At 57.3% G+C, this 26,439-nt stretch overlaps 1 protein-coding gene across 10 annotated transcripts in view; it reads right to left on the bottom strand.

Annotated features, from left to right (window-relative positions):
• Nucleotides 1–5,806: 5,806 nt before the first annotated feature.
• Nucleotides 5,807–26,439, bottom strand: part of FGFR2 (fibroblast growth factor receptor 2) — an 84,319-nt gene continuing 63,686 nt past the window's right edge. For 9 of the 10 annotated variants that reach the window (XM_081158309.1, XM_081158312.1, XM_081158311.1 and 6 more), the window contains 9 exons: nucleotides 22,779–22,930; nucleotides 19,816–19,937; nucleotides 17,881–17,991; nucleotides 16,069–16,259; nucleotides 14,366–14,488; nucleotides 13,489–13,559; nucleotides 11,793–11,930; nucleotides 10,370–10,475; nucleotides 5,807–7,457 (listed from right to left, as the gene is read on the bottom strand). In XM_081158309.1, coding sequence (XP_081014435.1) covers nucleotides 7,293–7,457; nucleotides 10,370–10,475; nucleotides 11,793–11,930; nucleotides 13,489–13,559; nucleotides 14,366–14,488; nucleotides 16,069–16,259; nucleotides 17,881–17,991; nucleotides 19,816–19,937; nucleotides 22,779–22,930 — 1,179 coding nt within the window. In that variant the 3' untranslated portion in view covers nucleotides 5,807–7,292. Of the gene's footprint in view, nucleotides 7,547–10,369; nucleotides 10,476–11,792; nucleotides 11,931–13,488; nucleotides 13,560–14,365; nucleotides 14,489–16,068; nucleotides 16,260–17,880; nucleotides 17,992–19,815; nucleotides 19,938–22,778; nucleotides 22,931–26,439 lie in introns of all 10 variants that reach the window. The other variant, XM_081158314.1, reaches the window with a different exon arrangement.

Raw genomic sequence — 26,439 nt, 5'->3', positions numbered from 1 at the left:
ACTCAGAAGACAGGGAGGCAGAAAAGCAGGACCCACCTGTTGTCCAGGTGTGTGGTCTGACGCGCTGGGGAATTAATTACCCCCGATAAGCAAGTTCTGCTCAGGTGCCACAGGCTCGGGCGCCCACGGAGCCCAGGCAGGCCCATCAAGGAGGGAGGCCGGCCGGGGGGGGGCTGTCCAGGTGGAGCTCAGGGGCTTGGTCTCAAGGGAACAAAGGCTAATCCCCTCTAGTGACGGTGGCCATGGGGTGCCGGTGTCACCAACATCTGAGGCTCTGTGTGCTCACCACGTGGAGCTCTGCCCAGCGGCTGGAGAAGGCCCGGCTCCGACGGGAAGGGAGGGAGGCTCCACGCTCCTTCCACCTGCGGGTGGGGCGTGGGCGTGGCCAGGACAGGTTAGAGCTTCTGTCTGGTGACAAGGGCTCTGCGGTGAAGCTGCTCAGGCCCAGTGGGCCTCTGGGCAGCGATGGGCCAGGGCAGGCGGCTCAGGAGTATCGATGGCCCTGGTCCACCCTCCACCCACCTCCTCAAATGCAACAACACAAGACCCCTGGTTTACATAAAGCCGTGGGCCTGCTGCGCAAAAGCAGCTGGAGGTCAATCCCCCAACTCCCAACCCCCGCCCAGGCCCACGGCTCCTCCTGCAAAGATCCTGGGTCACTCTGTGCCCACCTCCCACCCCCCTCACCCCTCCTCCCTTCTGTCTTTTATTTTAAATCCTCACCAGAGAACCTTTTTTCTGTTGCTTTCCAGAGAGAGTGGGAGAGAGAGAAACATAGATGTGAGAGAGACACATCGATTGGTTGCCTCCCACACACGCCCTGACCAGGGCTGGGGATCGAGCCTGCAACCGAAGGAGGGGCCGTTGGCCGGAATCGAACCCGGGACCCTTCAGTGGGCGGGCCGACGCTCTAACCACTGAACCACACCGGCCAGGGCCCTCCTCCCTCCTGACAGCGGCTGTGCCCCTCTGCAGACCTGGAGCTGGTCTGAACACTCCTTCTAAGAAGCACCTGGGTCGTGCGAGATCTTAAATAACCCAGAGGCCCTACGCCGTGGGGCCAGCAGAGGAATTCTAAATGTTTTCATTGTTCTGAAAAGCCTGGAAAGCCTAGTCGACAATGGGGTGTGCGCACACACACACTTGCAACCACAAATACCTGCCCGGCCGCTGCCCAAGCCCCTTCTCAGGTTCTCCACAGGTCCACAGGTGCCATGTAAATCAGGTCAGGCCAACAAGGTGTACCTTACCTTTCGGGGGACACCGCTACATCCTGCCGCTCCCTCACACCCTCCCAGCCGCTGAGAGGGTCTAGGCTTTCTCCCTGGGGATCTGCCAGAGGCTGGGCCGCCCCAAGCAGCTACAAAGGCCCCAGTCCCTTCCCAGGGGTCCCCCTCTTCTCACATCTCCTGCACTTGACTAAACTCACCTGCTTTCAGGTCAGAAAAATAAGGGCTTAGCGCTTGATTGGCCTAAACCTCGTCTGGAAGACGGGGGAAGAGCTGAAACCAGACCCGAGCGTTTTTATTGCATCTCCACATTACCTGCTCACGTTTACTAAACACGCAGATTTCTTCCCGGGTCTGTTTACTGTGGGGTGGGGGTGGGGGAGCTGTGTGCTGATTTATGGGGCAAGTGGCCTTGTCACGTCAGGCCTCCAGCAATCTGACCTTTAGAGATGATTTTAACTCCAGTTACTGGGAAGCAAGTAGGAGTCACACTGAGCTGTGTGTCCGGCGAGCGAAGGCGGCTCCGACGTGACCCGTCCCAGGAGGGCCTGTGGGTTAGAGACGGTTCAGACGAGGATGTGGGCCTGCGCGCAGGAACAGGGAGCGATGGGAGAGCAACCGGCCGGCAGGGCTGTGAGGGGAGCCATCTGCCCTGAACCCGGTGTCCCCGCCCTGCCGAGGCGTCCGGGCCTCACGGTACAAAGGTGCGCCTTTGCTGGGGGAGATCAGGTTTACTTCCTGCCAAACAGGCATCGCTCAGCTGCGAACGCTGGCCTCCCGCCGTCCCTCCTGGAGCCCCAGTGTTTACTTAGCCTTGGAGCTCGGATCTCTGTGGCAACCCCGTTTGCAGGAGCACCGGGCGTGTTGCTACACGGGCTCGGGGGGAAGTGGCGCCAGGAGGGCCCGTTCAGGCACATCGCATCGCCCCGAACCGTCTCCAGAGGATCTGAAACCTCCCGCGCGGCCAGAGGCTAGTATCTCTTACGACTTTCATCCCCACCCCCAGGCCTCTCTTGGGGAGAATCACCCAATTTCAGGACCTTGTTATCTGCTACTGTCCACACCCACAGTCACCTGCACAGGCCATGGCCCATCAGTACCCAAGCCAGGGTCGCAGAACTGTTTGTAAAGAGCAATAGAGTGTAGCATTTTCAGCCTTTGTGGGCCATGCAGTCTCTGCCGCAACTGCTAACACAATGCACAGTACACACACGATACACAATGCATGGTACATATACAACACACAGTACACACAACACACAGTACACACAACACACAGCACACGCAATACACAGCACACGCAATACATAAATGAATGGGTGTGGCCATGTGCCAATAACTTCATTTATGGCCACTGACATTTGAGTTTTATATAATTTTCACATGTCACCAGATGTTATCTTTTTTATTTTCTTCCCACCACTTACAAATGTAAAAGCCTCGTTCAGCTCACAGGCAGCACAGAAGCGGGCACTGGGCCGGATCTGGCCTGTGGGTTGTGGCTTGTCTGCCCCCGACCTGTGTACCCGAAAGCAGGGCGGGCTCCCCACCCACCGCAGCCCCAGCCCGGCCAGGTCACTGCCCTTTCTGCGGGTTAATGTTCTGACTCTGCCTTTTTCGTCCACAGCTCTGGCCCTGGGGGGGGGGGGGGGGGCAGCAATGACCCAGGAGCTTCTGCATTTTGCTTAAGTCTCAGCCCAGGACAAAGCCACCGAAGGGCCCGTCTCCTGGGGAGTGAAGACGCTGGGGGGAAGGAATCAGGTCTCCGATTTCCTATCCTGCCGGGTGAGCGTGTCAAAGACACACTTAGCCTTTCTCCAGAAAGGGCAGCAGGAGTCACGGGACAGCGATAAAGGGCAGCTCAGCGCGCAGGCCGCCCAGCTCCCGGCCGCCTCCCCCACGGGGCCTCTGCCCGCGCTCAGGGGCAGGATGCCCCGGGGTCGACCGGAGCCCCTGACGCTCTTGCCCGGGGAGAGAACGGAGCTTATGTCAATCTTGCCACCCTGTCCGGTGACAGCTAGTGTCACACTTTCCGAAGATTGCCCGGGACGGCCCAGCACAACCCACACTCCTAACCCTCGCAAACCAGCCATCACGCTGCCTCCGAGGGCTCCAGGCGGTATTTCCTGCTGTCACGAAACCATTTTGATTTGCCTGTCACATCACATGCGGAGCCAGGGAGGCGCTCCCCTGGCTAACACCTCCCGAGCGCTTTGCCACCAGGGCACCGGCTCCAGCGGGGTGGGGACAGTTCTAATGGGGCTGAATCGCCCCTTAACGCTCACCCAGGCCATTGCCTGGCAGCGTCCACAGAGCAAACCCTGCTTAATAAAAAGGGGACATAGCAGGTCGAGTGTTGTAAACATGATCTCACGATTCTTAAACATTTCAATCATTATTTTTACTGACTTACAGCGTATTAAATGTTTTTTGTATAAGGGGGGCCTGGTGAAATTCTATAGGTCCTCTGCCCCTTTCCAAGTGCATCGTGATGGGGATTCTGACGTGGGAGGGACACAGGCAAGATCCAGTTTAAGTGCCCTCGGCAAAGGAATTAGGAGAGAGAGAGAGAAAAACTACAAAGACACAGCCCCAAAGGAGGCCGTGTTCTGAGCCACGTGAGGAAAACCGCTCGCCTGCACGGGTCCCTTAGGCCTGATTCTGTCCCTGAACCACGCTACACACTCTGGGCGTCAGCTGTGCCCATGAGAAGAAACCCGCCGCCTGTTATTTCAAAGGTCCCCCGAGGATGGCACGGCTGGAGCTCCTCACTGGCCAGCGCTGACCACCTCACACCCGCTGTGCTCTGCAGCACCTCGTGTGACCTCCGAGACAGGACCCGGAGGCAACTCGAAGGAGCCCGTCAACCCCCAGCAGCCCCGAGGGAAACAGGACGCAGAAGGGCCCGGTTCCTAAATGTCACTTAGGCCTGGAAGGCTCTGCCGCCCCTGCCAGCCAAGCCCTTTCAGACTTCCTGGGGATGAAACGTGAGAGAAGATAAACTTTGCATTCATCCTTAAAAAGTCACAAAATAAACAACATCCCAACGTAGGCCGGACGGGAGGCTCGGGGCACATGCTAAGTAATGCTCGGGCTCAGGAGGCTTTCTCTGAGGGAAAGCGGGACCCGGGGTGGAGAAGCACCTGCGATTCCGGCTCAAGCATCGCTGGCCCTCTGCATCCCGGGCACCGCTCCCTTTTCTCAGCAGAGGAGGGAGATGGAACTGACCCCTCCACAGCCCCTCGCTCCACTCGGCCCCCCGGAGCCCTCCTCACTGCCCGGCCTCTTTGTAAAAGTCAGGCCAAATAATTGAGATCAAAAGAAAACGCGTGTCCACACAAAGGCTTGTACAAGGAGATTCGTAGCATAACCTGCCCCCTCAGTCTCAAAAGCACAGAATGTGCACCATTCATCTTCCGAGAACCTGGGTGTGAAGCCTGCTTGACACACACCTGCAGGACCAGCAAGCCCACCCTCCGCCCTGGCCAGGGGGACCCCAGAGGTGAAAACACTCACCCTGCACACCTGTGATTAAACGCTGCTCTCACTTATTTGTTAAAATCTCACACTTTGGGGTGGGATTGTGACCCTGCTCTATGGAAAACAATCGGCAGGTAGCCCAGGAGATGGGTAAATGCAGAACTGAGACTGCGGGTCACTGTCCAGGCGGCTGGCCAGAGCCCAGCTCCACTAACAGCCTCAGACACAAGACCCCAAAGGTGACCCTTGTGATCACCAGCGACCCCGCGAGGCTGAGGGCACGGCCGGAGCCTGGGAGGAGCCTGGAGGCTGGCAGCAGACGCCATAAAGCCCAAGGGTCGCCCTGACCGGTTTTGCTCAGGGGTTAGTGTCGGCCAGTGGACTGAAGGGTCCCGGATTCGATTCTGGCCAAGGGCACTACCTCAGTTGCAGGCTCGACCCCGGCCCCGCTCGGGACTCACACGGAGGAGACCAGTCGATGTGTCTCACATTGATCTCTCTCTCCCCTCCCACTCTCTCTGTAAAGCAGTGGAAAAAATATCCTCAGGTGCGGGTAAGAAAATAATAAATAAAAAATAAATAAAAATAAATAAAACCCTGAGTCATAGGCTCGCACTTGTTAACAAGCAAAAGGTTGCTTCTCTCTGCAGATTCCTGGTGGCAGGGAAATGAGTAAAATCATTTTTAAATTTCCTCAAGTTGGCCTTTGTGAGATTCTGAAGCAAATTCTACTCTCTGCACATGAGGAGGAAGCCAGCTGAAGGTTTGGGGGTCCGACCTCCTGTCTCCCCTCTGAACCCCACGCCCACCCCTACGGTAGCTCCCACTTTGCAAATCTCCCTCCCCGGCCATCTCTCACCTGTTCCCCTGGGAGCAGTCGGGGCCCAGAGAGGTCCAATGAGACCCCGCTGCCCCGAGAGCAGCAAAGCCAGGGCTTGAACCCACCTCCCTGGTTCCCCCTGGATCCACGTGTCCCAGGCACTGCCCCCCCCCCCCGTCTGTAATGAACAAGAACCCCCGGCTCTGCCCTCCCTGCAGCTGCACCAACAGCACCGAGCCCCCCGCCCGGCCCAGGAAACCATCGGGTGAGACAGGAGTGTTAAAAAAATAAGCTGCGTGACATTTATTTTGTCTTGTTAACATTAATATCTGTAGAAACATTTTTATTGTCAGTATAAAAATTAACAGGCTTTATTAAATACTTTCTCCAATTTCATAACGCGTACAATCAGTGTATTCCGCATTCGTGGTGCGTGGCTACGGCGAAGTGAGCAGGTGTCTCGGAAGCAAAACACTTCCCTACGGGCCCAACCGCGCGGTGAGAATTCGCCCGAGGCTGGCGCCGGGCCGGATCCACGAGGAGGTCCTGCCGGGCGCCGCGGGAAGCGATCCCTTAAGAAGATGGAAGCGCGGCTCCCAGACGATCAGCAGAACTCGGTGTTTCCATTTCCTGCGACGAGTCGCCCACGAATCTGGAAGCCACTCTCCAGGTTCACCGATGAGAACGCAGGCGAAGCCGGCGGCCGCGCCTCTGGGCAGGAGGCCAGCCGCCGGGGAGGACTCTCGCCATCACCTCGGCCGAGGTCCCTCCTTGAGGAATGGATTAAGGCATCTTGTTAGGAGAACGCTGGTCCCACTGGTCTGGGGAAGTCCAGTTAAAGGTCACGTGGGCCCAGGGACAGGGCTGCACATCGAACCCAACACCCCGTTAACCGGTTCTTTCCGCACAGACGTGCAGTTGGCTTAACAACCATCGGACAGCAGAGTTTAAACACAACTTTATCTCCCCCCAAATCGGTCATCTTCGGTAAATATGTCTCGTTTCAAAGGATCTGATAACCAGTTAGGTCCAAGCAGTAGATTAACTAGTCCGGTGCACAGCCTGCGTAGAAACGCCACTTAAATTACAAAAAAAAAACCCAAAAAACTATAAATGATTAATTGTTTTGTATATTACCAATCCATTAATAAATTAATGTTATACCATTTTCCCTGAAAGCAAAAGTATTTTTTCCACCTCTGCTCGGTGGAAATTAAGAAACTCTGGGTAAGAACAGCATTTATAGCAAATAGCTATTTAAAAAAAGAGAGAGACCAATTTTCTAGGTGCACTGGGACATCCATTTAGAATCAATACAAAAAATAATTCCTTGTAAATATATAATATATATTTATACATAATTTGAATATATTTACATACACCCAGCACCTCTGTACTGCCATTGTGCTCTGTAAGTGTGTGCTGACATATATTTTCTCCAATTATTACAAAATTCACAAGGAAGGCAGGGCGTGCGTCTGCCTCGAGTCCGGCTGGTCCACAGCCAGCGCCCACAGCGGGCCACAGGCGCGTGGTGGCCCACGCAGTCCATCCCTCGCCCCAGGGACGTTCTTCCCCTGGCGAAGGTGACGAGTTTCCAACCGTATAAACTCTTTACACGTGTGCCGATTACATTTCCGATTATTTACTCCTCTGATCCGTATATACAAGTGGGGACAGCAGCTCCCGGGGGCATCGCCCCCCTGCTCAGTGCAGCCAGGTTCCTGGGGCCGCCCGTGTGGGGACCGGGAGGCCAAGCTCGCTCATGTCTTAACGCTGCCGTTTACGTGTGGATACTGAGGGAGGCATGGTTCGTAAGGCATGGGGTCCGGAGAGAACACAGAGTCATCCCCGGAAGAGCAGGAGCTCCTGGTGTCGGGGTAACTAGGTGAGTACTGTTCGAGAGGCTGGCTGAGGTCCAAGTACTCCTGAAAGAAGGGAAGAGAGACGTTTTATTTCATCTCGGGTCAGGACAAGGTGAATACGGCTCGAGAGGCTGACTGAGGTCCAAGTACTCCTGAAAGAAGGGAAGAGAAGACTTTTATTTCAACTGCAGGCTCCGGAAAGGGTGACACGGGAGCTGGGACGGGACGGGGGGCCCCCGGAAGGTGCAGAGACCCCGCTGCCCACCTGGCTGCACAAAGGCCTCCTGCAGACCCCAACCCTATTTCCTCCAGGCTGCCCTTTACTTTTCCCTTCTAACCCGTCAGGACAAACGACTGGCGAGCGGGGAACGCTAGAGCCTCGCCGGACGGACGGCAAGGAGCTCGGACCCAAAGGATCTGTTTAGTCTCTGCCCCCTCGCTGGCGCCCAGGGTTCAAATCCCAGCCCCAGCACAATGAAAACGCACAAGATATGGGTTCCCCGGGCCCCCTAAATAGTTTAGTCCAGGAATATTCATTTCACAAATTACATTTGACTATTGCGTAGTTTCTGGGATAACTTGATTCACAGACAACTCTGGGAAGCTCTCTGAGTTCGAAACATACACAGGGTCACAAAACCCTTGGATGGACGCAAGGGTGTTAAAACCACAACGGACTGTCCAGGGAAAGTGTAGGAAAATAGAGGTTCTGGCTTCACAGTGTTGAAGGTCTGGAATTCGAAACGGCCCCCTGCCCCCCGTGGCTCCCGTGGCACGGCCCCCAGGCTGGCCCAGGGTGGCCCTGCCTCTGACTCGGGGGCAGGGTGAGCACCGCCCTGCACTCAGGCGGCCCGGGAGCTAAGAGCAGTTTCTAACATTTTTAAATGGTTAGGGGGGGAAAAATATCAAAAGAGGATGAATATCTCATGGCATTTAAAATGATATAACATGACAAAATTCACATAAAATTTAAATGTGAGGGTCCATCCAGTTTCTCCAGAAAAGAGACACACTCGTCGCTGTCTCGACACAGGCAGAGCGGAGCTGTTGCAACAGGGACCACAAGGACCATACGGCCCACGAAGCCGAGGGTGTCCCCCCAAAATGTATACACACACTTAGAAGAATTATAAAGGTGGCGTTTATTAAAATACATTTCATTTTCAGAATGTACGAGAATCAGCTGTTAAAGTGCATATACATTTTGGGGGACACCCTGATTTTACTGTCTGGCCCTTTACAGAAACGGTCTGCAGACCCCAACTCTAAAACTATGGAGAGACCGCTGAACGGGGAGCTCCCGGGCCTCAGGGCCTCCCTGCGCCGGGTGCCTCTGCCCACACAGCCCGGCGCAAAGCCCGTCTGACACACGGCTTCGCCGAGAGGCGGCAAGAAGTGCCGACCACAGCACCACCGGCCTCGGGGTTATCAGAAGAGAGCCCACAGAATGTTGGCGACTACACACTTGAAAAGACAAAAAAACCAAACGACCCACTATAATTCATCACGCGGGCTGGCAAGGAGTCCCGCCTGAGAAGGGGGATGTGTCAGCTCCAACAACATCAGCATTAACCGCACAACTGGAAACAAACACACCCACCACATCAAAGAGCGCTTTTTGCTTACAATGATAAAAATGAAATTCTGTCCTAAATGGAACCATTTTTCTTGCCCATGTGGTAATGATTTTCAGAAGGAAAGAAAGTTCGATTTTTATATCCGCTAGACAATGTGGGACTCTGCTTTTTTGCTTAAGGACGCGGGATGTGAATTTCAGTGGGGACGGGCCCACGTTAAATGTAAACGTATAAACACCCAGCGTGGAGAGTGGATGTAAGACCATCAAAATGGAACTTCAGCGGTTCTAGTGTCTAAATGAAGCCGTAAATGGGAAAAGAGGAATATCCGTGGATTCCAAGCCCTGCGTTAAAGGAACTCATACTAGAAACAACAATTTTGGCAGGAGAAGAAAGTTGGTTTCTTTCCCCTTGAACTGCTACTTTCCTTTCAACTTCTGGAGGTCAGCTGCGTTCACTTAAGCGCAAGCTCTCCGCTTATCAGCCGCAGGCAGGCCCGGCAGATAGTGCGGCCGGCGAGGCTTCGCGTCACAGCGCTGGGTTCGTCTAAATCACCCTGAAGCTAGTGAATGTGCTATTCAACGATAAACGTGTTATTTTCTTTCTAAGATATTTACGCCACTTTAACCTTTGACTTGTTGTGACAACTGTGGGTTTGGGGTTCCCGTCCTGTCGGAAGGGGCTCTGCACCCTCACTGAGGGGCAAAGACTCGCTGGCCAACAATCTCTCTCCGTCGCGGGGTCTCTCCGGCCTCGACGGGTTTGCCCTCCCTGCTTAGATCCCGCCCCTTCCACCACCACAGCGTCTACTCCGCGAGCACAATGAAGCGGCCACGGACGCGGCGAACTAGACCGTGAGTGACAGTCGGCAGAGGTGCTGCCCATTTTCTAGAAAGTAAATATTTTAGCAAAAGGTACAAGTTCTCCCTTAAAAATCACGTAAGCCACTCAGTATAAGGAACTATGTGTAGTTTACATGCACGGAGACGAAGGCCCCGAGCCACAGGCCGTGACCAGGCGGGGCCACGGCGGGGCCACGGGCTGACTGGGTCGCCTGCTGTGTGGAGGGGGAAGGGCGGACTTCGGGGCGCCCGGGCCCGTTGGTACCCAAACATCAGCAGTTCGCGCACCAATGACCAGAGTCCACCCAGGCTCCTTCCCACGCCAACCCCAATGCTGTGCTGGACGTTTCTTTGGCCGCCCCGCCCGCCCCCCCACAGACCCTGGGCCCGGCGCCCGCAGCCGCGGTGAGGGGCAGCCCCACGCAGGGCCCTCGGGCTTTGCTCTCAAAACCCAGTTCTGAGAACAGTCGGGGTTCGGGGAAGACGCAGTTTGACTCTGTCTGACCCGTGGGGACCCTGTGGAGCCGCCGGGGCCCGGGGGGCGCGTCCTACCTACCTCGTTGGTGGTGAGCGTGAGGATGCGGTCCAGGTCTTCCACCAGCTGCTTGAAGGTGGGCCTCTGGGCGGGCACCGCGTGCCAGCAGTCTCGCATCATCATGTACCTGCAAGACCGATGCCCGCTGCGTTAGCCCTGCGAGCACCGGCGCGGCCGCCAGCCACCGTCACGGGCCCCCTGCCGAGGCCCTGAACCGGGGGACGTATCAGAGCCTCCAAGCCCCTCGGTCAGAGGTTTCTACTTTCCCGAGATCGTCGCCGCTTGGTGCCCCGAAGAGGAGTTTCATTTACAGAAACATCTCTGCCCAAAATGTTCGAGGACGGTGCCCGGCCGCCGAGAAAGGCAGCCTGTGTGCTCAGCGTCATCTACACCTGGTGTTTGGGGTTTTCTTTCAACGAGTCTAACGGACAAAGGTTCCTCAGTTTAAAAAGGAAGTGAAGTTGGAAAACCACAACGTTAAAGTCAGGTTCTTCCGAATCAATCCGCCGCCCCTGGGCCGCCCACCGACTTCCGGATTAAGTCCGGGACAGGCCCGGGTCCCAACCTTATCTCGATTATGGGTTTGGACAGACCTGTGTCAGAGGAGCAACACGGCCGGGGAGCACAATCACGCCTTTACAGGACACAGAATAAGACTCGGCCGCTCGGCCGACGCCCACCGACAAGCACTCACGGGATCAGACGCGAGATCCCCACGAACGCCCACAACAGACGGCAGGCTCCAGGTCAACCCTCCCTCAGGTCCTCCTGGGGGCCGAGGGGGGCTCCTTTCCAAAGCGCCGATTTTACCGCGCAAGACACGTCCGTGTCACAAACACAGCGTAATTCCACCGGCCACGTGGGGCGGGTTTTTCTAGAGACCGGCTCGCCGTTTTACAGTCAGTTCGCGACTCTAGGGGTGGCACCTGGACAGCTTTCTAACCTTCTGCACTGAAGTACGGGCCCAACCGCAGGTAACCAGACACGAGTGCACTGGCTCTGAGGAAATTCGGTTGGTGCTAAACTACGAGAGCATTTCCAGTGGTCACAAAGGGGCTGCAGGAGCACCGGCCTCCGCGTTCTGCCCCGGGCAGGGCACCGGCAGCAAGGGGGGACTGGCTGGTGCCCTGACCCATCCTGCGCTCAGCCGGCGGCCCCTCGGCTTTCTAGCTCGTTGGGGGGCAGGTGTATCATCCTGTCTCTCAGGGGAGTCAGTGGCAAGGCCCCGCATGCGGCCCCGGATCATCCCACGTCACTGTGAAGTCGGGGGCCCTTGCCGGGCAGCCTGACACCCTGCGACTGAAAGCTCCCGGCATACACCCCGGCAGGCCCGCTGTCAGGGATGGAGCCCAGGCAGGCCCAGCCCTGCCTCTCGGGGGCACATCTGCAAGGTCGGGGGCCTCGCGGCGGGTCCACCGCACGGCGGGACAGACGCGGCCCTTACAGCTCGTTGGTGCAGTTCGCCGGCTTGTCCATCCGGTGCCCCTCCTTTAGCAGCTTGAACAGTTCCTCCACGGGAATCCCTGGGTAGGGCGAGCCCCCGAGGGTGAAGATCTCCCACATCAGCACCCCGAAGGACCAGCTACGAGGAAGGGGAGAGCAGAGCGTTACTCACGCACCGAATCCCAGGAAGCCGGACGGGCCCCGTTCAAGAAGCACCCGTCTCTTCCCGCTCAAAGACCAAGGACCCGAGCGTGCCTCCTGCGGGTCCCCCCACGTGCCCCTTCCTGCCCCTCCTGCCCCCCCGCAGGCGACACTAAGCAGTGATAAACCATCGCGCTTTTCTCTTTTCGACGGAGGTCTGGGATTATGGGCTTTTTCCTTCCGTCCCTCCTAACGTCGGTCGTTTCCAGGCAGCGTCAGCAACGTGGAGGTCCCAGCTCCTACGCTTCCTTCGGCCTGCGTGGCCCAGGGCTGTGACCCGCCAGGATGGGCCGTGGGCAGGACGAGGCTGGCCAGCTAATTTCTCAAGGTAACGGGTGCCCGGTGTGGGCGGCGGGGCATCTAAGGGCACAGGGTTCCTGGCTCACTGTCGCGGGGGGGTGGGCCCCGGGCTGCTGTGAGGATGGCGGGGGGCCCTGCGCCCAGGCGAGTTCCACACGACGGGAACCAGACAGGTTCCCTGGGGCAGAACTGACACCCGGCCCTGCCGTGGGACTCTCTGAGCTTCGTTTAGGAGGCTCCACCCTGGGGTGGTCGAGCCGAGAACCCTGCGTTTATCTGGGCATAGAACCCTTCCCGACTCTACGCCGGCGAGTTTCCGAGATGAACTGTCCCCGGTCTGTGCAGAACCAGAGCAGGAAGGCAGTGCACACGGGTCGCGAGCTCACCGCGGAAACGGGGCCGTGACGCCCGCCTCCCAGGACTGCTGACAGCGTGGACGCGTGCCGACCCCAAAACCCTCCCGCTCCCGCAAAACATAGCTCAGCTGATTTCTTTACACTCTTCATTTCGGAACAGTTATAGGCTCGTGGAAACTGGCAAAAACAGCAGAGAGAGGTCCTCTGCGCCCTGCGCCCCGCTTCCCACCACGGGAACATCTCTCAACCAAACTCCCAGGTCGACGATCCTAAAACACCGGGTGGAGCCCGACCCTGGCAGCATTTTTAAGCGCATCGTGACGGGATCAGTATCTAGTTTTCACTGTAGTTCTCTAAGCACCAAGGATGCTAAGACAAGACCCGAATGTTCTCCAGGGACACACAGCGCGAGCGGCCCTGCAGACGTCACCCGAGCAGGCCCGTGTCCCCCTCAGCCACCCCCCTAAGGACAGACCTGGGACGGGGGAATTCTTCAGACACCCTCAAGGGGAAAGTGTCAGGATCCCTTCGTTAAGGGAGCAAAAACATGCCACCAGCCTGGCGAATTCGCCAGGAGCTTTGCAGCGGCACGTCGTGAATAGATTCAAGGTGGGGCGGATGGCACGGGACCTTCTGCTCCGGCAGGGAGGACGTGAGCGGTCCCTCGTCCCCTGCGCTTCGAAGCCAGGAAGGGCGGTGACGGGCTCTGGTTCCAGCCTCCCCAAAACCCGCCCCCTCCCCCGCAGCTCCTGCGAACGTGTGACAGGCAGCGGGCACCAGAGAGGCGGGGACGTGTGCGCGACTCGATGCCGTGGAGACGCCGGGGAAGCAGCTACTTACACGTCGCTCTGGTGGGTGTACACTCGGTCGAAAAGGGCCTCCGGGGCCATCCACTTGACCGGAAGCCGCCCCTGCGCGCGCGGAAGAAACGAGAAAAACAGCACGCTGAAATCGGTCCACCCGAGTGGGCTCGGCTGGGCTGCGCCCTGTTTTAAAAGCCGACACGAACGACCTTCTCACGATGCCCAGGGGCCGGGCGTCAGAGCCGAGATGAGCTCGGGGGGGACCACACATAGGTGGGGGGTGCACAGATTTGGAAACTCTTTTAAAGTCTGTATCTACAGGTGTGGTCCACTGCAGCAGCCACCAGGCAGGTGTAGTCACTTTTTAGTTATTTACTCTCACCCGGGGATCTGTCCATCGACTTTAGAGAGACAGGGAGGGGGAGAGAAACATGGATCTGCCTCCCGGATGCGCCCCGGCCGCGGATCAAACCCGCAACCCGGGTATGTGCCCTGACAACGGCCTGCAAGATTCTGGCGTATGGTCCGAGCAACTGAGCCGGGAACACTTTACAAATGCCGTTCCCTTGGGTCCTCGGGGTCACCGCTGTCCCCAGCAGGCAGACACACCCCGACCAGCTTCGAGACCAAAAACTGACCCCGAAACTCCCCTGCCCTAATCCTTGCGGGGAAAGGTCCTGACCAAGAGCCTGGGAAGACCCCAGGGGCCGCGCCCTGTTCTGTACACGGGAGTTTCGCGCCCGCGGGGCGTTTCCTGAACGCGGCCCAGATCGGCCGCCGAGAAGTTCGCGAGGAGAGAGGCCAAAGAGGAGGCACCAAGGGCAGAGGAAGGAGCCCCCCGGGGCCGCCAGCTCTGCCCGCCCATCGCCTGTCTCCCGGGGCCCGCCGGCCCCCCATCGCTGCCGGAGACTTACATTCGTGGTCTTCTTGTAGTAGTCTATGTTGTTGATGTCTCTGGCCAGCCCGAAGTCCGCTATTTTCATCACATTGTTTTCTGTCACCAGGACGTTTCTGGCCGCCAGGTCTCGGTGAATACACTGAGGGGGGAAAGCTCATCTCAGCACGCTCCAGGGCTAAAGAAGTGGACCCATTTCTTACAGCATCTCAAGTCGAAAACCCCCATTTCCTCTCTCATTAAAAGTAAATGTAAAGCACCGAGGCCCCAACCCCTCCCAGGCGCGCAGGCCGACCCAGGAACTCTCCTGCCTGCAGGCGACCGGCGCCCCCCGCGTCCCTCACACAAGATCCGCGTTAGGTCGTCCTGAGACCTTGCATCGCGACACCTGCTCCGCCCGTCACAGCCAGACCTTAAAGAGCTGAGCTGGCCGACCGGCCGCCAGCATCACGTGGTCTGCGCCTCGCGGTCACTGCTCAGACGTGGCGACCTGTTCCCACCCCTGCCCATCTAAAGGTTAGGACGAGCTTCAGGTCAGGCCCAAGTGTCCCACCCCACCCCTCCTCTCTCCCCACCCTCTCAGATTCCTTGGCCGCCTCCTCGCTGCCTCTGACCCCAGACAGAAGAATCGTCCCGTCGATTCTGTCTATTTCCATGTATCCTCACAGCTTCCCTGCTTAGATACGTGCCCAAGGTTTACAGGTTCCTCTCTCAAGCATGACCGCTCTCCTGGGACCACTGCTATGGGACATTCCCCCATAGATGCCCACTGGGCACCTCGAATTCAAGGTCTCCCCTCCCCTAATCCCATCCTCCTGGTCTCTCTCGGGCAGAGGGGCACACTCCAGACTTCTTCACGCACTCCTGCCCCTAGTGCCCCTCCTCTGGCCTCAGCTCCACCCCCTTCCCCAAACCGCCTCATTGGTTCCCACGGCCAGGTCTCCTGAGGTGAACCCCGGCCCCCAGGTGGCTGCAGGTCCACGCCCACTACAGACTCTCTTCTTTGGGGACCCCAGGAATTCCTGAGGCTGCACCAGGCTCCAGGGCAGGTAGGGTCTGACCCCACCTGTGCCCAAGAAGGGAGCTGCGCAGCCCCCCCAGGTGCGGGCCAACAACGGTCCTGAGTCATCCTAAGTGCCCAGGGGGCACCTGGGCACCTATCTAGCTGCTCTCAGGGTAACGAATGTTCTGAGCTCCATCGCACGTGGCTTTCCTGGAACGCAGGGGGACCTGGCCCACTTCTGCCTGCAGAGGGTCATCCTGCTAAATCGGACGAAATAAACCCAGGTAATACCCAGGACGGGATGTTACTAAAATATCGCTGCTCTTGATCTTTACTTTTAGCATATTTCAGACTCAAGACCATAAACACAACACTGGAAGTCTATGCCCCAAAACTCAATAAACATAAAACAAATAAAGCCCCTCAACCATGAGAATTAAAGGCCGCGTGCCCTAAACCAGCTGCGCTCCACCTGGAGGCCCACTCCTGGGACGGTCCCGCCCAGCCCCGTCCAGAGGAGTCACCACCCCTGCTCACCTCCGCAGTGTCGCTGGAGGTTCATGGGGTGCTCTGGCTTTTCACCCTAAGGTGAGTAATGCAGCCAGCATTTCCCAGGCTGCACGACACAGGCAGGGGCTTGACGTAGCGAATGAGCACGTCTGCTCCAGAGACACTTTAAACCTAAATCCACCCAACCGGGGAGAATGTGAGGAGCTCACTTTTTGGGAGGCCAGGTACTCCATGCCCCTGGCCAGCTGGTAGGTGCAGGATACCAAGTCCTTGAAGGTCATCTGCTCCTCGGGGACGCGGTTGATGTCATAGGAGTACTCCATCCCGGGCGGCCTCCTGGCCCGGAGGTACTCGCGGAGGTTGCCTTTCGAGGCGTACTCGACTATGACGTAGAGAGGCCCTGTGGGTGGACGAGACAAGCTCCCTGAGACGGCGAACCCGGGATCCGCCCTCGGGCTGCTTGGCAAAGCTGATTTAGTTATTACGACCCAGGGCTTTTCCTTTGGTTTGTTTTCATTTAAACACACAGAAAAGCATACGGAGATCGAACACCTGCTCTCTAATTTCCCCAAAATGACGGTCTACAGTTGGCCGAGAGAACCTCACGTCTTTGAGAAACTGACCAAAGACACTGAGCGTCCTTCCCTGGTCACTAAGTTCTCACACCTGTGCCCTCTGGAAAGCAGTGCTCCTTCTAGCCCATTTTAACTATTTTACATGCATCTATGTATATCAATAAGTGGCATATTGTTTTTATTTTTATTTCTTGTTACCCCTCACCTGAGGATATCTTTTCCACTGAGTTTTAGAGAGTGGATGGGGGTGGGAGGGGGACAGAAACATCGACGTGAGAGGCACTGTGGTTGCTTGACTCCTGCACGTGCCTAGACTGGGGCCAGGTTTGAACCTGCAACCCAGGTACGTGCCCTGGACCGGGAATCAAATCTGGGACCACGGAGCCACAGCAGCCAGGGCAATGAAGTATTTTTTAATTAAGGTATGTACATTGCTTTTTAGACATAATGCTATTGCATCCTTAATAGGCCACAGTGCAGCGTAAACACAATGTTTATATGCACTGGGAAACCCAGTTTCGTGTGACTTGCTTTATTGGGGTGGCCTGGAGCCGAACCCGCAGCATCTCCGACGTGCGCCTGTATGTTCTATCACACACACACGCCCCACCGGGTTTGTCCATTTCCCTACAGGCTGCTCCCCGATTCCGGCCATCAGGGTGCAATGGCCATCCTGCGCCCGCCCTTCCACACACCTCTCCACCTGTGCTATCGACAGGCGCCGGCGCCCACAGGCCAAAGCCCGCCCACTGCCTGTTTCTGTGATTAAGCTCCTGGCACAGGGCCAGGCCCACTCATGACTGTGGCTGCTTCCACACAACTGCGGCCACAGAGCCGAAAATATTTACCATCAGCCTCTACAGAAAACGTCTCCCGACTCCTGGTACAGACCTAGAGAACTGCTGGGGCCAAGATGGGCCTGTTCGAGCTTATTAATTATCGTACAGCTGGTCCCCAATGTGCCAGCTGGTTCTTCGGCAAGAGAGGCAGGGGTCTCTCTGCCCCCGAGGAAGACAACGGGCCCCCGTGTCCCACTCTCCTGTTCTCGGGGGCCCAGCCACCTGCGCCCATAGCAGGACCCGGCTTCCTCCACCCCCACTTTCAGAGAACTTGTCGACCAGAGCGCAGGGCTTTATTGTGAGAAATCTCTCAGCAAGCACAGAACAGAAGCCTAAGGAGATGCCTTCTCCAAGCACCCTGGGCGGGGGGTGCCCTGCAAACAGGATCCCACAGGCCCCCTCGTCCAAGGTCACCCAACACCCACCTTCCTTCCCCCGGCCCCCAGGGACCGTCAACAAGTGCCCTGTGCCTTCAGGGCCAGGAGCGTCTCCCCAAGGAGACTGTAAAGAGAACTTCATACATGCGCTTGAGATGCTCTGGGAGCAAGTCCAACTGTCCCCGAGGAACATAACGGATCCGGGGAACCCGGAGGGGTCCCCTGCTCACCATCCTGGGTGCAGGCCCCGAGCAGGTTGATGATGTTTTTGTGCTTCCCCATCATCTTCATCATCTCCATCTCGGACACCAGGTCAGAGAGGTCCTTCTCCGTGGCGTCATCTGCAAACACCGGGCACATTAGAAATCGGTGCGTTTCCTCTAACCGGCTCGTGGCTGCGGCTAGCTGCCGAGCACGCAGTTGAAAGAGCATGAAATTGAATTTTAGAACCAAAGGCCTGGGCGGGGAACGGTCCTGCCCCGGGCCCAGCAGCTAATTTGGGGTCATCAGGGTCACGAGTCAGAACTAGAAGGAACACAGGCCTCCGACGCGGGGGCTGGTTCTTTTCCAGCAAACGTGGGGTGTTTGACTCTCGTGAAATGACTCCGTCCTCTGGCAGAGCTGAGGTGCCTCAGAACCACCCCAAACCACGGGGCTGAAACTGTGGGAGCATCTGGAGAGGAGGGGGGCCAGGCATCTAGTCACTGGACCGTCTCCAGACCCAGTGCCGCTAACTCAGCCCTCACAACCCTCAGGGCTGCACAGATGGGGAGGAGGGACCCAAAATTGTGTACAAAAGTGTACGTGGTGTGTGGTGTGTGGTGCATTGTGTTGTGTGGTGGGTTGTGTGGGATGTGGTTTATATTGTGTGGTGTGGGGTGTGGGGTGTGGGGTGTGTGGTGTGTGTTGTGTGTGCACACACACATTCTGAGTGAGTGAAGGTCCATCCGTCCACGGGCCCCTCAAAGGGGGCTGAGGTTCCATCTCTAAAAGCCGGAAGTTTTACAACCCTCGGCCATCACCTCGGCCTAGACTGGCTCAGTCCTGTGTCCACGGCTCGCAGCCTCTGAAGGGTAGCGAGACTTTCCCACGTGACCCCCGCGAGCTAATCAATGTGGAAAAACCTGGGCTCCCCACAAAGGTGAGACGGGGCAGGGCTGGGAGCCGCGTGCAGAAAGCCCCCGGGACTCAGGAGGGAGGCGCCATCTGCATGGACGCGGCCTGGAGGGCCGAGCCCCGGCCGGGGAAGGAGCGGCCACACCTGTGCCCCCCACGCTCAGGTGCCCCCCTCCAGCTCGGAGCCCACAGGCCACGGCACGGGCTCCTCACGGGCTCCGGGGCTCACGCCTGCTCCGCCCTCACGGGGAGCTGGCCCGGGCGTAACGAGAGAGAAGGAGCCCCCAGGCCTCCCTGCGACGTCCCGGGTGCCTCTGCGCCCCACGGCCCGAGCCAGTTCTGCCGACTGACAGGAAGCCCGGGCCCCCCACTCCCCCTGCTTCGTGCCCAGGGGCTGCCGGGGCTGGTGAGGGGCACTCAGCCCACGACGCCTGCCACACACGGGCGGCCCAGCAGGTGCTGCCTCTGTGGGTGGAGCCCACGCTCGGGGTGAGGGCACACAGTCCTCCTCCGCATCAGGCCCCGAGGCGGGGAGCGGCTCCAAGCACCCGTTCTCCTTAGGAGCCACCCAGACTCGTGGCTTCAAAACTACGTGCGAGTTGGTGCTTTCTAAGCACGTTCAGGTGCTGGGGGGGCCAAAGGAGTTGACAGTTGTAAGTGCTGGAAACAGGGAGTTTACGCCTGTGATTATTTCTAATTATTGCCTTATTTTCCACACAAACGCCATCACCCTCCTTCTGCCCACCCTGGATGGAGGGAATGAAGACTCACACGGAGTCCGACGGGAACACCCTAGGCGGCTACCGCTTCGACAAAACGGGCTTTTCTTTTTTAAAAAGTGCACACGGCTCAAGATAAATCGTCTGTCCAAGATGCTGATTTATACAGAAAACTCCCAACCCCTAGGTCAGCTATGTGCTCTCTGACCCCGTCCTGACAGAGGTCACGGGCCACGAAAGAAGACTCTTGATAAGACTTCCCACCCTTGCCCCCCCCGCCCGCCCCTCCCCCCCTCCCCGCCCACCCGTCCCCCCTCCCCGCCCGCTCACCTTTCAGCATCTTCACCGCCACGGTGACGGCCTCCTTGGGCTTCTCCTTGTCGATCCCCACGGCCTCAGCCATGACCACTTGCCCAAAGCAGCCTTCCCCCAGGGGCTTGCCCAGCGTCAGCCTGGGTGTGAAAACAGGGGATTAGCAGGCGGCCTCTGGTGAGGGGGCAGCGAGGGGAATTCCAGGCCAGATATAAAAATCTTTCAGCGGCTCCTGGAGCACGGGGCACTTATCATATGGAACTAATGAGACGGGGACCACGCGCGCCTGAGTGTTTTCTTAGTGACGTTTTAGGGAATGTCAATTACTGGCGGAATGGCGATTAAATTTCACATTCGTATTCTGGGTTTGTTTTCTTTACGGAAGGCACCCCTGCCGAGGAGGCGGCCAGCTTCCCTCTGTGCCAGCAAGAAGGAGCTCATCACTACTGAACGTTCGTCATTCAGAATGTCTCCAAGAAAACCTAACGGCCGCTCTTAATTTTTGTCTCTGTGATGTCTTTAAAATCGCTATTATCCAAATACCAATGGATTTTACGGTCACAGTCTGGGGCCAAGATACAGGGTATGGATCTTAAAGGAATTTCTAATTTTCAAGGAATCTCTAATTTTTCACTAAAGGCCAAAAAGAAAAAAATCTAAAACTTGGGGTGAATTTTTTTTTTTTGACATAACAGCCTAGAAATCTTTATGACTCCCCAAAATTAATAACGAAGGAAATCCGAAGTGAGCAACAAGCGACATTTCTAGGCTCAGAAGCTCCAGACACATCCTGTGAACAGCCGTGCCTTGTCCTTGGTTATTAACAGAATGAAGAGGTCTCCAGAATACGTACAGATGCGGCTTTTCACATAAGCCAAGCGCTAGCTGACCCTGGTCGTAGGTGTACCAAGGTTTGCAAAAGCTAAGCGAGGACCGAGGGCAACGTACACTACACTGCTGAGGTCATTCTGTTTCCATGCCGAACTAAAATTAAATTTAATGTCCTGGCAGAAAATAAACATTTGCATTGGAAAAATGGCTAATTTATGTCCCTCGGCCCCGCTACCACAGCCCAACAATCCTTCCTTTGTGTAACTGCTGCCTTCAATCTAATAAACGGCTCCTAAGTAGCCTTCATTCACTGGAAACCCGCCCCACCTACTTTTGTGCTAAATACTGTTCTGAAACGCTGAGCACTCAGATTTTCCACTCCCGGGGCACCCCCGGGTGGGAGCGAGCAGTCCGGCAGGCACAGGCTCCCACTGTTGACGGCGGTGTCGCAGGTGGCAAGGACTACGGGCCGGACCCGAGAGCTGCGATTTCTTACAATATGGTCACAGCTCCCCAACTGGGCCCTAAAATATACATAGGAACGCGGGCGTGAACCCGCCTACTTGCGTAATCGAACCAGGGAGCCGGGGGGCTCGAGAGAGGCACCCCCTTCTCTCCACATCCTACAGGTAAAGAAACCATCCTGTGTGTTTCCTCTGGTGCCTCACCTGTACTTGCTCAGTAAACAAGTCCTGGATGGATGGATGGATGGATGGATGGATGGATGGATGGATGAATGAAGGGGTGAATGAATGAAGGGGTGAATGGTCTCACTGCAGTACCCCAAAAAACTGGAAGTTATTCCATGGACACTCTATGGGAGGATATCTGTGTGGTCCTAGCTTAGGTGCACGTTAATCTCTCTGCGCTGGCTGCTGCGAAACACAGCCGGGTGGAGGTGAGTGAATCAGAAGAACAAGCGCCGTGCAAGGCCCCTCTCCTCCCAGAGCTCTGGGAAAGCTGATCCCGGCAGGATTTCCAGATCTGTGGATGAGTTCCTTGGGCAGTAATTAAACACTCCTCTGATGGACTCTCAGGGCAGAGCTACACACGTCAGGACAGACGGGGCAGGTGCCCGAGCTTCTTCCAGCCGATCGAGGCAGAGGTGCCAGCGGCTTCCACCCTCTGCTCCTCTCGGACTCTGCCCACCACCAGAGGAGCCCAGGAGAGCGCTGAGGCCCTTCAATGACCAGCCAACTCACTTCAGGAGGTGGGCCTGGGAGGCGGCCCTGCCCAGGAGGCGGGGGGCTGGAAGCCCAAAGACCTTGCGCACTGACCCTCTGACCCTCTGCCCAGCACCAGCGTCTTGCTGAGGTTTGCGGCCCAGAGCTCCAGGTCAGCAGGACACGAGGGGAAAGGAAAGGGGAAGGGCCCGCACGGGAGCCCTGAACGGCGCTCGCCCTGGGAGGGCTGCACCGTGACCGTCACTGCATGGGAAGGAAGCCCAGAGCGTCAGGGGACACGCAAGGTTGCCCAGCCCCTGGCTTAAGCCCAGCCTCCCGGAGCCCAAAGGACATGGACCTGAAGCCAGACCAGGAGGTAAACAGCTCCCAGCAGAGCCCAGGGGGCCAGGCCCTGACCCAGCATGACCGGACCCCCCGAGTCATCCAACAGGGACGATATTGTGACTCACGGGAAACAATGTCAGGCACCATATCGAAGCTTCTCGGCCTGATGGCGCATTAATAACCATTAAAAACAGGAACGCTGGACAAAGATTCTTAAAACGACTTCTATTCTACACCCAATTTCTCCAAAGAAATGGACCACAGAACAGTCATGTCCCAGGAACCAGAAGGGAGATGCCAGGACTTTTTAACAAGCGGGATGATCCCACTTTTACTCCATTTGACTGGGTGTGAACTGTCTAAAAAGTTATAAAAAAAAGGCCAGCAAGGTGCCATCTTGTTTGGGGACCATCCAAGGCTTAGTAGCTCTTCTTTTAAAAGAACTATTTTTAAAATGGGGAGAGAAGCGCGAATCGGCCCTTTTCTGAGAGCTGGTTCTTCAGAAACATCACCTCGCACACGTCTGCTGACATCACAGCAAGACCCTCAAGTTAAGGGTCATTACAGGAAACGTCAACCCAACGCCTCCCCTTACGCCCAGGTCTCCGTCCACTCGGGGATGCACCCGGCGGAACTACTCACTTGTCCCTTGGGAACTCCCACTTGGGGTCCTCAGGCAGCTCGTACTCCGAGACCCCCGCCAGCATGGGGGTGTCGGCGGTGGAGGAGAGCCGCGTGGTTATCCTGACCAGCGGGGTGTTGGAGTTCATGGAGGAGCTGGACTCGGCAGACACCTGGATTCAAAACGCAAAGACGCAGATGTAATCCTGGCTCCTCCTGCGGGGGCGGGAGGCCGGCCGGAGCCCAGCCAGGGGGTCAGCGCTTGGAGGGGAAGGAAAGGGGGAGGGGCCGCCCAAGACGCAAATCCGAGACCAGAACCACCGGATTCCAGCTCCTCCGTCCCCTCGTCTCTGCAGGACTGCATTTCATCCAAGTTACGTGCTCCAAAGACCGGGTTTGACGGTCGCCTGAGGACCAGAGACGGCCCCCCGGGCATCGTTACTGCTTCCGGCATTACCCGTGCGAGCCCAGATAACCAACCTCCCCGCAGACCAGCTCAGACCGGGCACCAACGTGGTGCTTAGGAAACTCCATAAAGACGTTTGGACAATCAGCTCTCTGATATTCTTTCCTGGTCTTCTGAAATGTCACGCAGAGTATCCCCAGGAGCTGGACGCAGGACCTGACGTGATAGGCATCCCAGCGGCTCCAGGTGCCTTCCCCAAGGTCACCCGGGACCCAGCACAGGGGCCGGCTCCTCCCGGGTCCTCCCGGGTCCTCCCGGGTCCTCTTGGGAACCGGCGGGTGCCCAGGCCACCGGGTGAAAATGGGCTGAAAATCAACTGCCTCTTGTCAACATCGGTTTCAGAAACTAGCGGATGGAGCACGTGGGACGGAAAGTCAAGAGAAAGGAAAATACATCTTTATTCACAATCACCCGGGAAAGCTCCCTCTGTCCTGGGCGCGGGCTGCCCGCAGGTCTCCCACTTACCCTCGTCCGCTCCGGTCGGCGTCTGACAGTCATTTCTTACGTCATCTCCCCCGAGCTGGTTTCTATGAAGGACCAGTGCAGAGCCCACCCGAGGGCCTCCTCTGAGGATCGCTACACACCTTGGTCCAGTCACGGGCCCCCGACCACCACCCGACTGTAAACCACGCGCAAGACTCTGGCCCAAGCCGGCTGGAACGTGGGGTCCAAGCGGCTCGTCCCCCGCATGGCTGCCCAGGTCGACCGCCCTCCCCGGCTGTGCTGACAAACACCGTTCAAAGCAAGGAGCAAAGACGGGGTGCAGATGAGCCAACGGATGACGAACTTTCACAAGTGAAGCCTGGGCCCCTCCCATGGAGGACTGTCCTTCCCGGGAACGTCCTGTCGGGAAAACGTCGATTCTCCCCTTTGTAACCCCGGCTGCCCTTAATGGAAACCCGAGGCGACGACCAATACATAGGGGGAGGGCGGGAGAATCATTTTACAAATGCACCAGTGGTTTCAGTATTAAGAAGCAGGCAATTTTTAATGCAGGGTTCCTGTTATCTTTTAAGGTGTCCATGCATCCATTTCTGAGCCGTCTGAGTCCTGGCGGAGGAGTTGGCCCTAAACTTTGTTACGCAGCCACATTCATCCACTGTGAGCGTGGTAAAAAGAATTTTAAAGGAACTGAAGTCATTGATTGTGGAGCTAAGAGAGGCCTCGTGGAGGCTCCAGGAGGCTCGGGCCTCACGCCCAAGTACCTGGGCTGCACAGACGAATGGCAGAAGCAAGGAGGGAAAATGCAAGAAGGCAGCTGTGAACCCCCGTGGAATCCACCCCGACGCCCACTAATGACACAGGGACTAGGCCAGGACCCCTGCAGAGCCCCGCGGGGCCCAGGCCCACCGGAGGCCACAGCCAGGGCCTCCGCAGTGTCCACCAGCCGCCCAGGCATCTCCAGCTCCCTCCGCAGAGAAGGGTCCGAAAGATTCAGCAACAAGTTCGGCTAAAGATACTCCCCCAAGTGCGCCTGCCCTGAGAGCCGGGGCCTGTGCTGTGGATGCAGGAGGAGACCGGCGTTGTCAAAGCTCACGACGCCGTTTGGAAAGTCCTCGCACAGGAAGACACAGCAATCCTCGCTCACCGCTTTGGGAACTTGTGCTTGACGACCACAGGCAAGGAGATCCGGGAAATCAGTAAAAGTCAGCCCCACAGTGAGACAATTCAGGCCCCAGCCGGGCGGCCCGTCCTCACTGGACCCCTGGGGTGCCCAGAACCCCACCCACAGTGTGTGGTCCACTCAGGTCAGCGGAGAGGAGAAACCCAGGGAGCAAAACGGGTGAAGAGCCGTGTCCGGGCTGGGGTGACGTGTCCCCGAAAATCACTGCCCTCCTCAGAGAGGCCTACGGAGTCCGACGTGGGGACGCGGCCTCAGCGGGGCGAGAACACAGCATTTTAAAAGTTTCAGGAGGATACAGAAGAAACTTAGCAGTTTGGGAGGAGAAAGACTAGGGTTTGGGGGATGGGTTAGAACCTGTCTGTCCAGAGTGTCCTCGGCCACTTACATCTCACTAACAGGCATCATCTCAAGAGTCCCCGGCCCTGAGACTAACTCGGCGCGATCAGATTATCACTTTTTTTTTTCTTTTTGGTCCCAAATCATCTTCCCTGTCGGATACTCTTTCTCAATTCCAGGGTTTCCTGTTTATCTAATTTAAAAATATTCCACTGATGCTGGTAATTAAGTTGCTTACAGGCAACCACCGCGAACACGCCAATAAACCGTCTCCCACCCACGGCCCCTGGCAGGCGCTTGCTCAGTTAGCTGCGTTTTCACAGCCTGGATTCGGCTCCTCGCTTTCCGGAATCTCTTTACCATGCGCCATAAATCAAGCTTTTAACTAAAGGCGCTTTCCGTGGACTCCCACAGCCCACGTGGGAGGCTAAGCAGGGAAGCGGGGTTTTCCTTTCATTTTAAAGGGCCACCAAGGAACCGTGTTATCTCTTTTCACTAATCAGAAGGAACCACCAAGCGGGAACATCACAGAGAACAGAGCCACAGCAGCAAAGATGCCAGGGCAGGGGCAATGGACGCACATCTGTGCGTTTCTTCCCGAGGACACCCCGCCCCCCCCCCCCCCAGCCAGCCCCAGAAACCCCGACTCAGGCTGGGAACCAGGACTCAGGGCTCGGGGGCCCCGCCCTTCACTCCTCTCCAGCCAAACAAAGTGCTCCCACCTCAGCCAGGTGGCTGAGATACAGGGTCCAGGGTCGCGGGGTGGCACCTGTCTCCCCCCACGACGAATTCTAGGTAACCAGGTAGTTTATCAGACACGCGCTCTCAGCAAGTCTCTGCCTCCCCCAGGACTCGCAGCGAACCTGCCGGGGCAACGGCTCACGAGTCCCGGGCGGGCCGGTGCTTCTTGGAAGGTCCCATCCCCCCAACACCTGGGTCAGGTCTTCGTCAAGGGCTGACCAAGGCCGAGGGGGGAGGACGGCCGCAGGAAAGGGCACGTCTCCGCACGGCCACTCTCACTCCCAAACGCTTCTGCAGCCAGTGAGCCCCCGTCACACCACCGGATTGACCCAAACGCGGCAAACGTCCGGAGATCGTGGTGTTTACCTGCGAGGAGCAAATGAGCTTCTAGAAGCAGAGCTGCCCTCGTGGAATCTGATACGTTTAATGAGCATTAACACAAAACCCCGAGAACTGCCTCTGACTCACATGCCCCCCGCCCCCTTCACCTCCTGTGCCCCTGGCCTCAGAGGGTC

Source organism: Miniopterus schreibersii (assembly GCF_964146895.1).
Source record: "Miniopterus schreibersii genome assembly, chromosome: 14".
Taxonomy (NCBI): Eukaryota; Metazoa; Chordata; class Mammalia; order Chiroptera; family Miniopteridae; genus Miniopterus; species Miniopterus schreibersii.
This window is presented reverse-complemented; position numbering and strand designations above follow the sequence as displayed.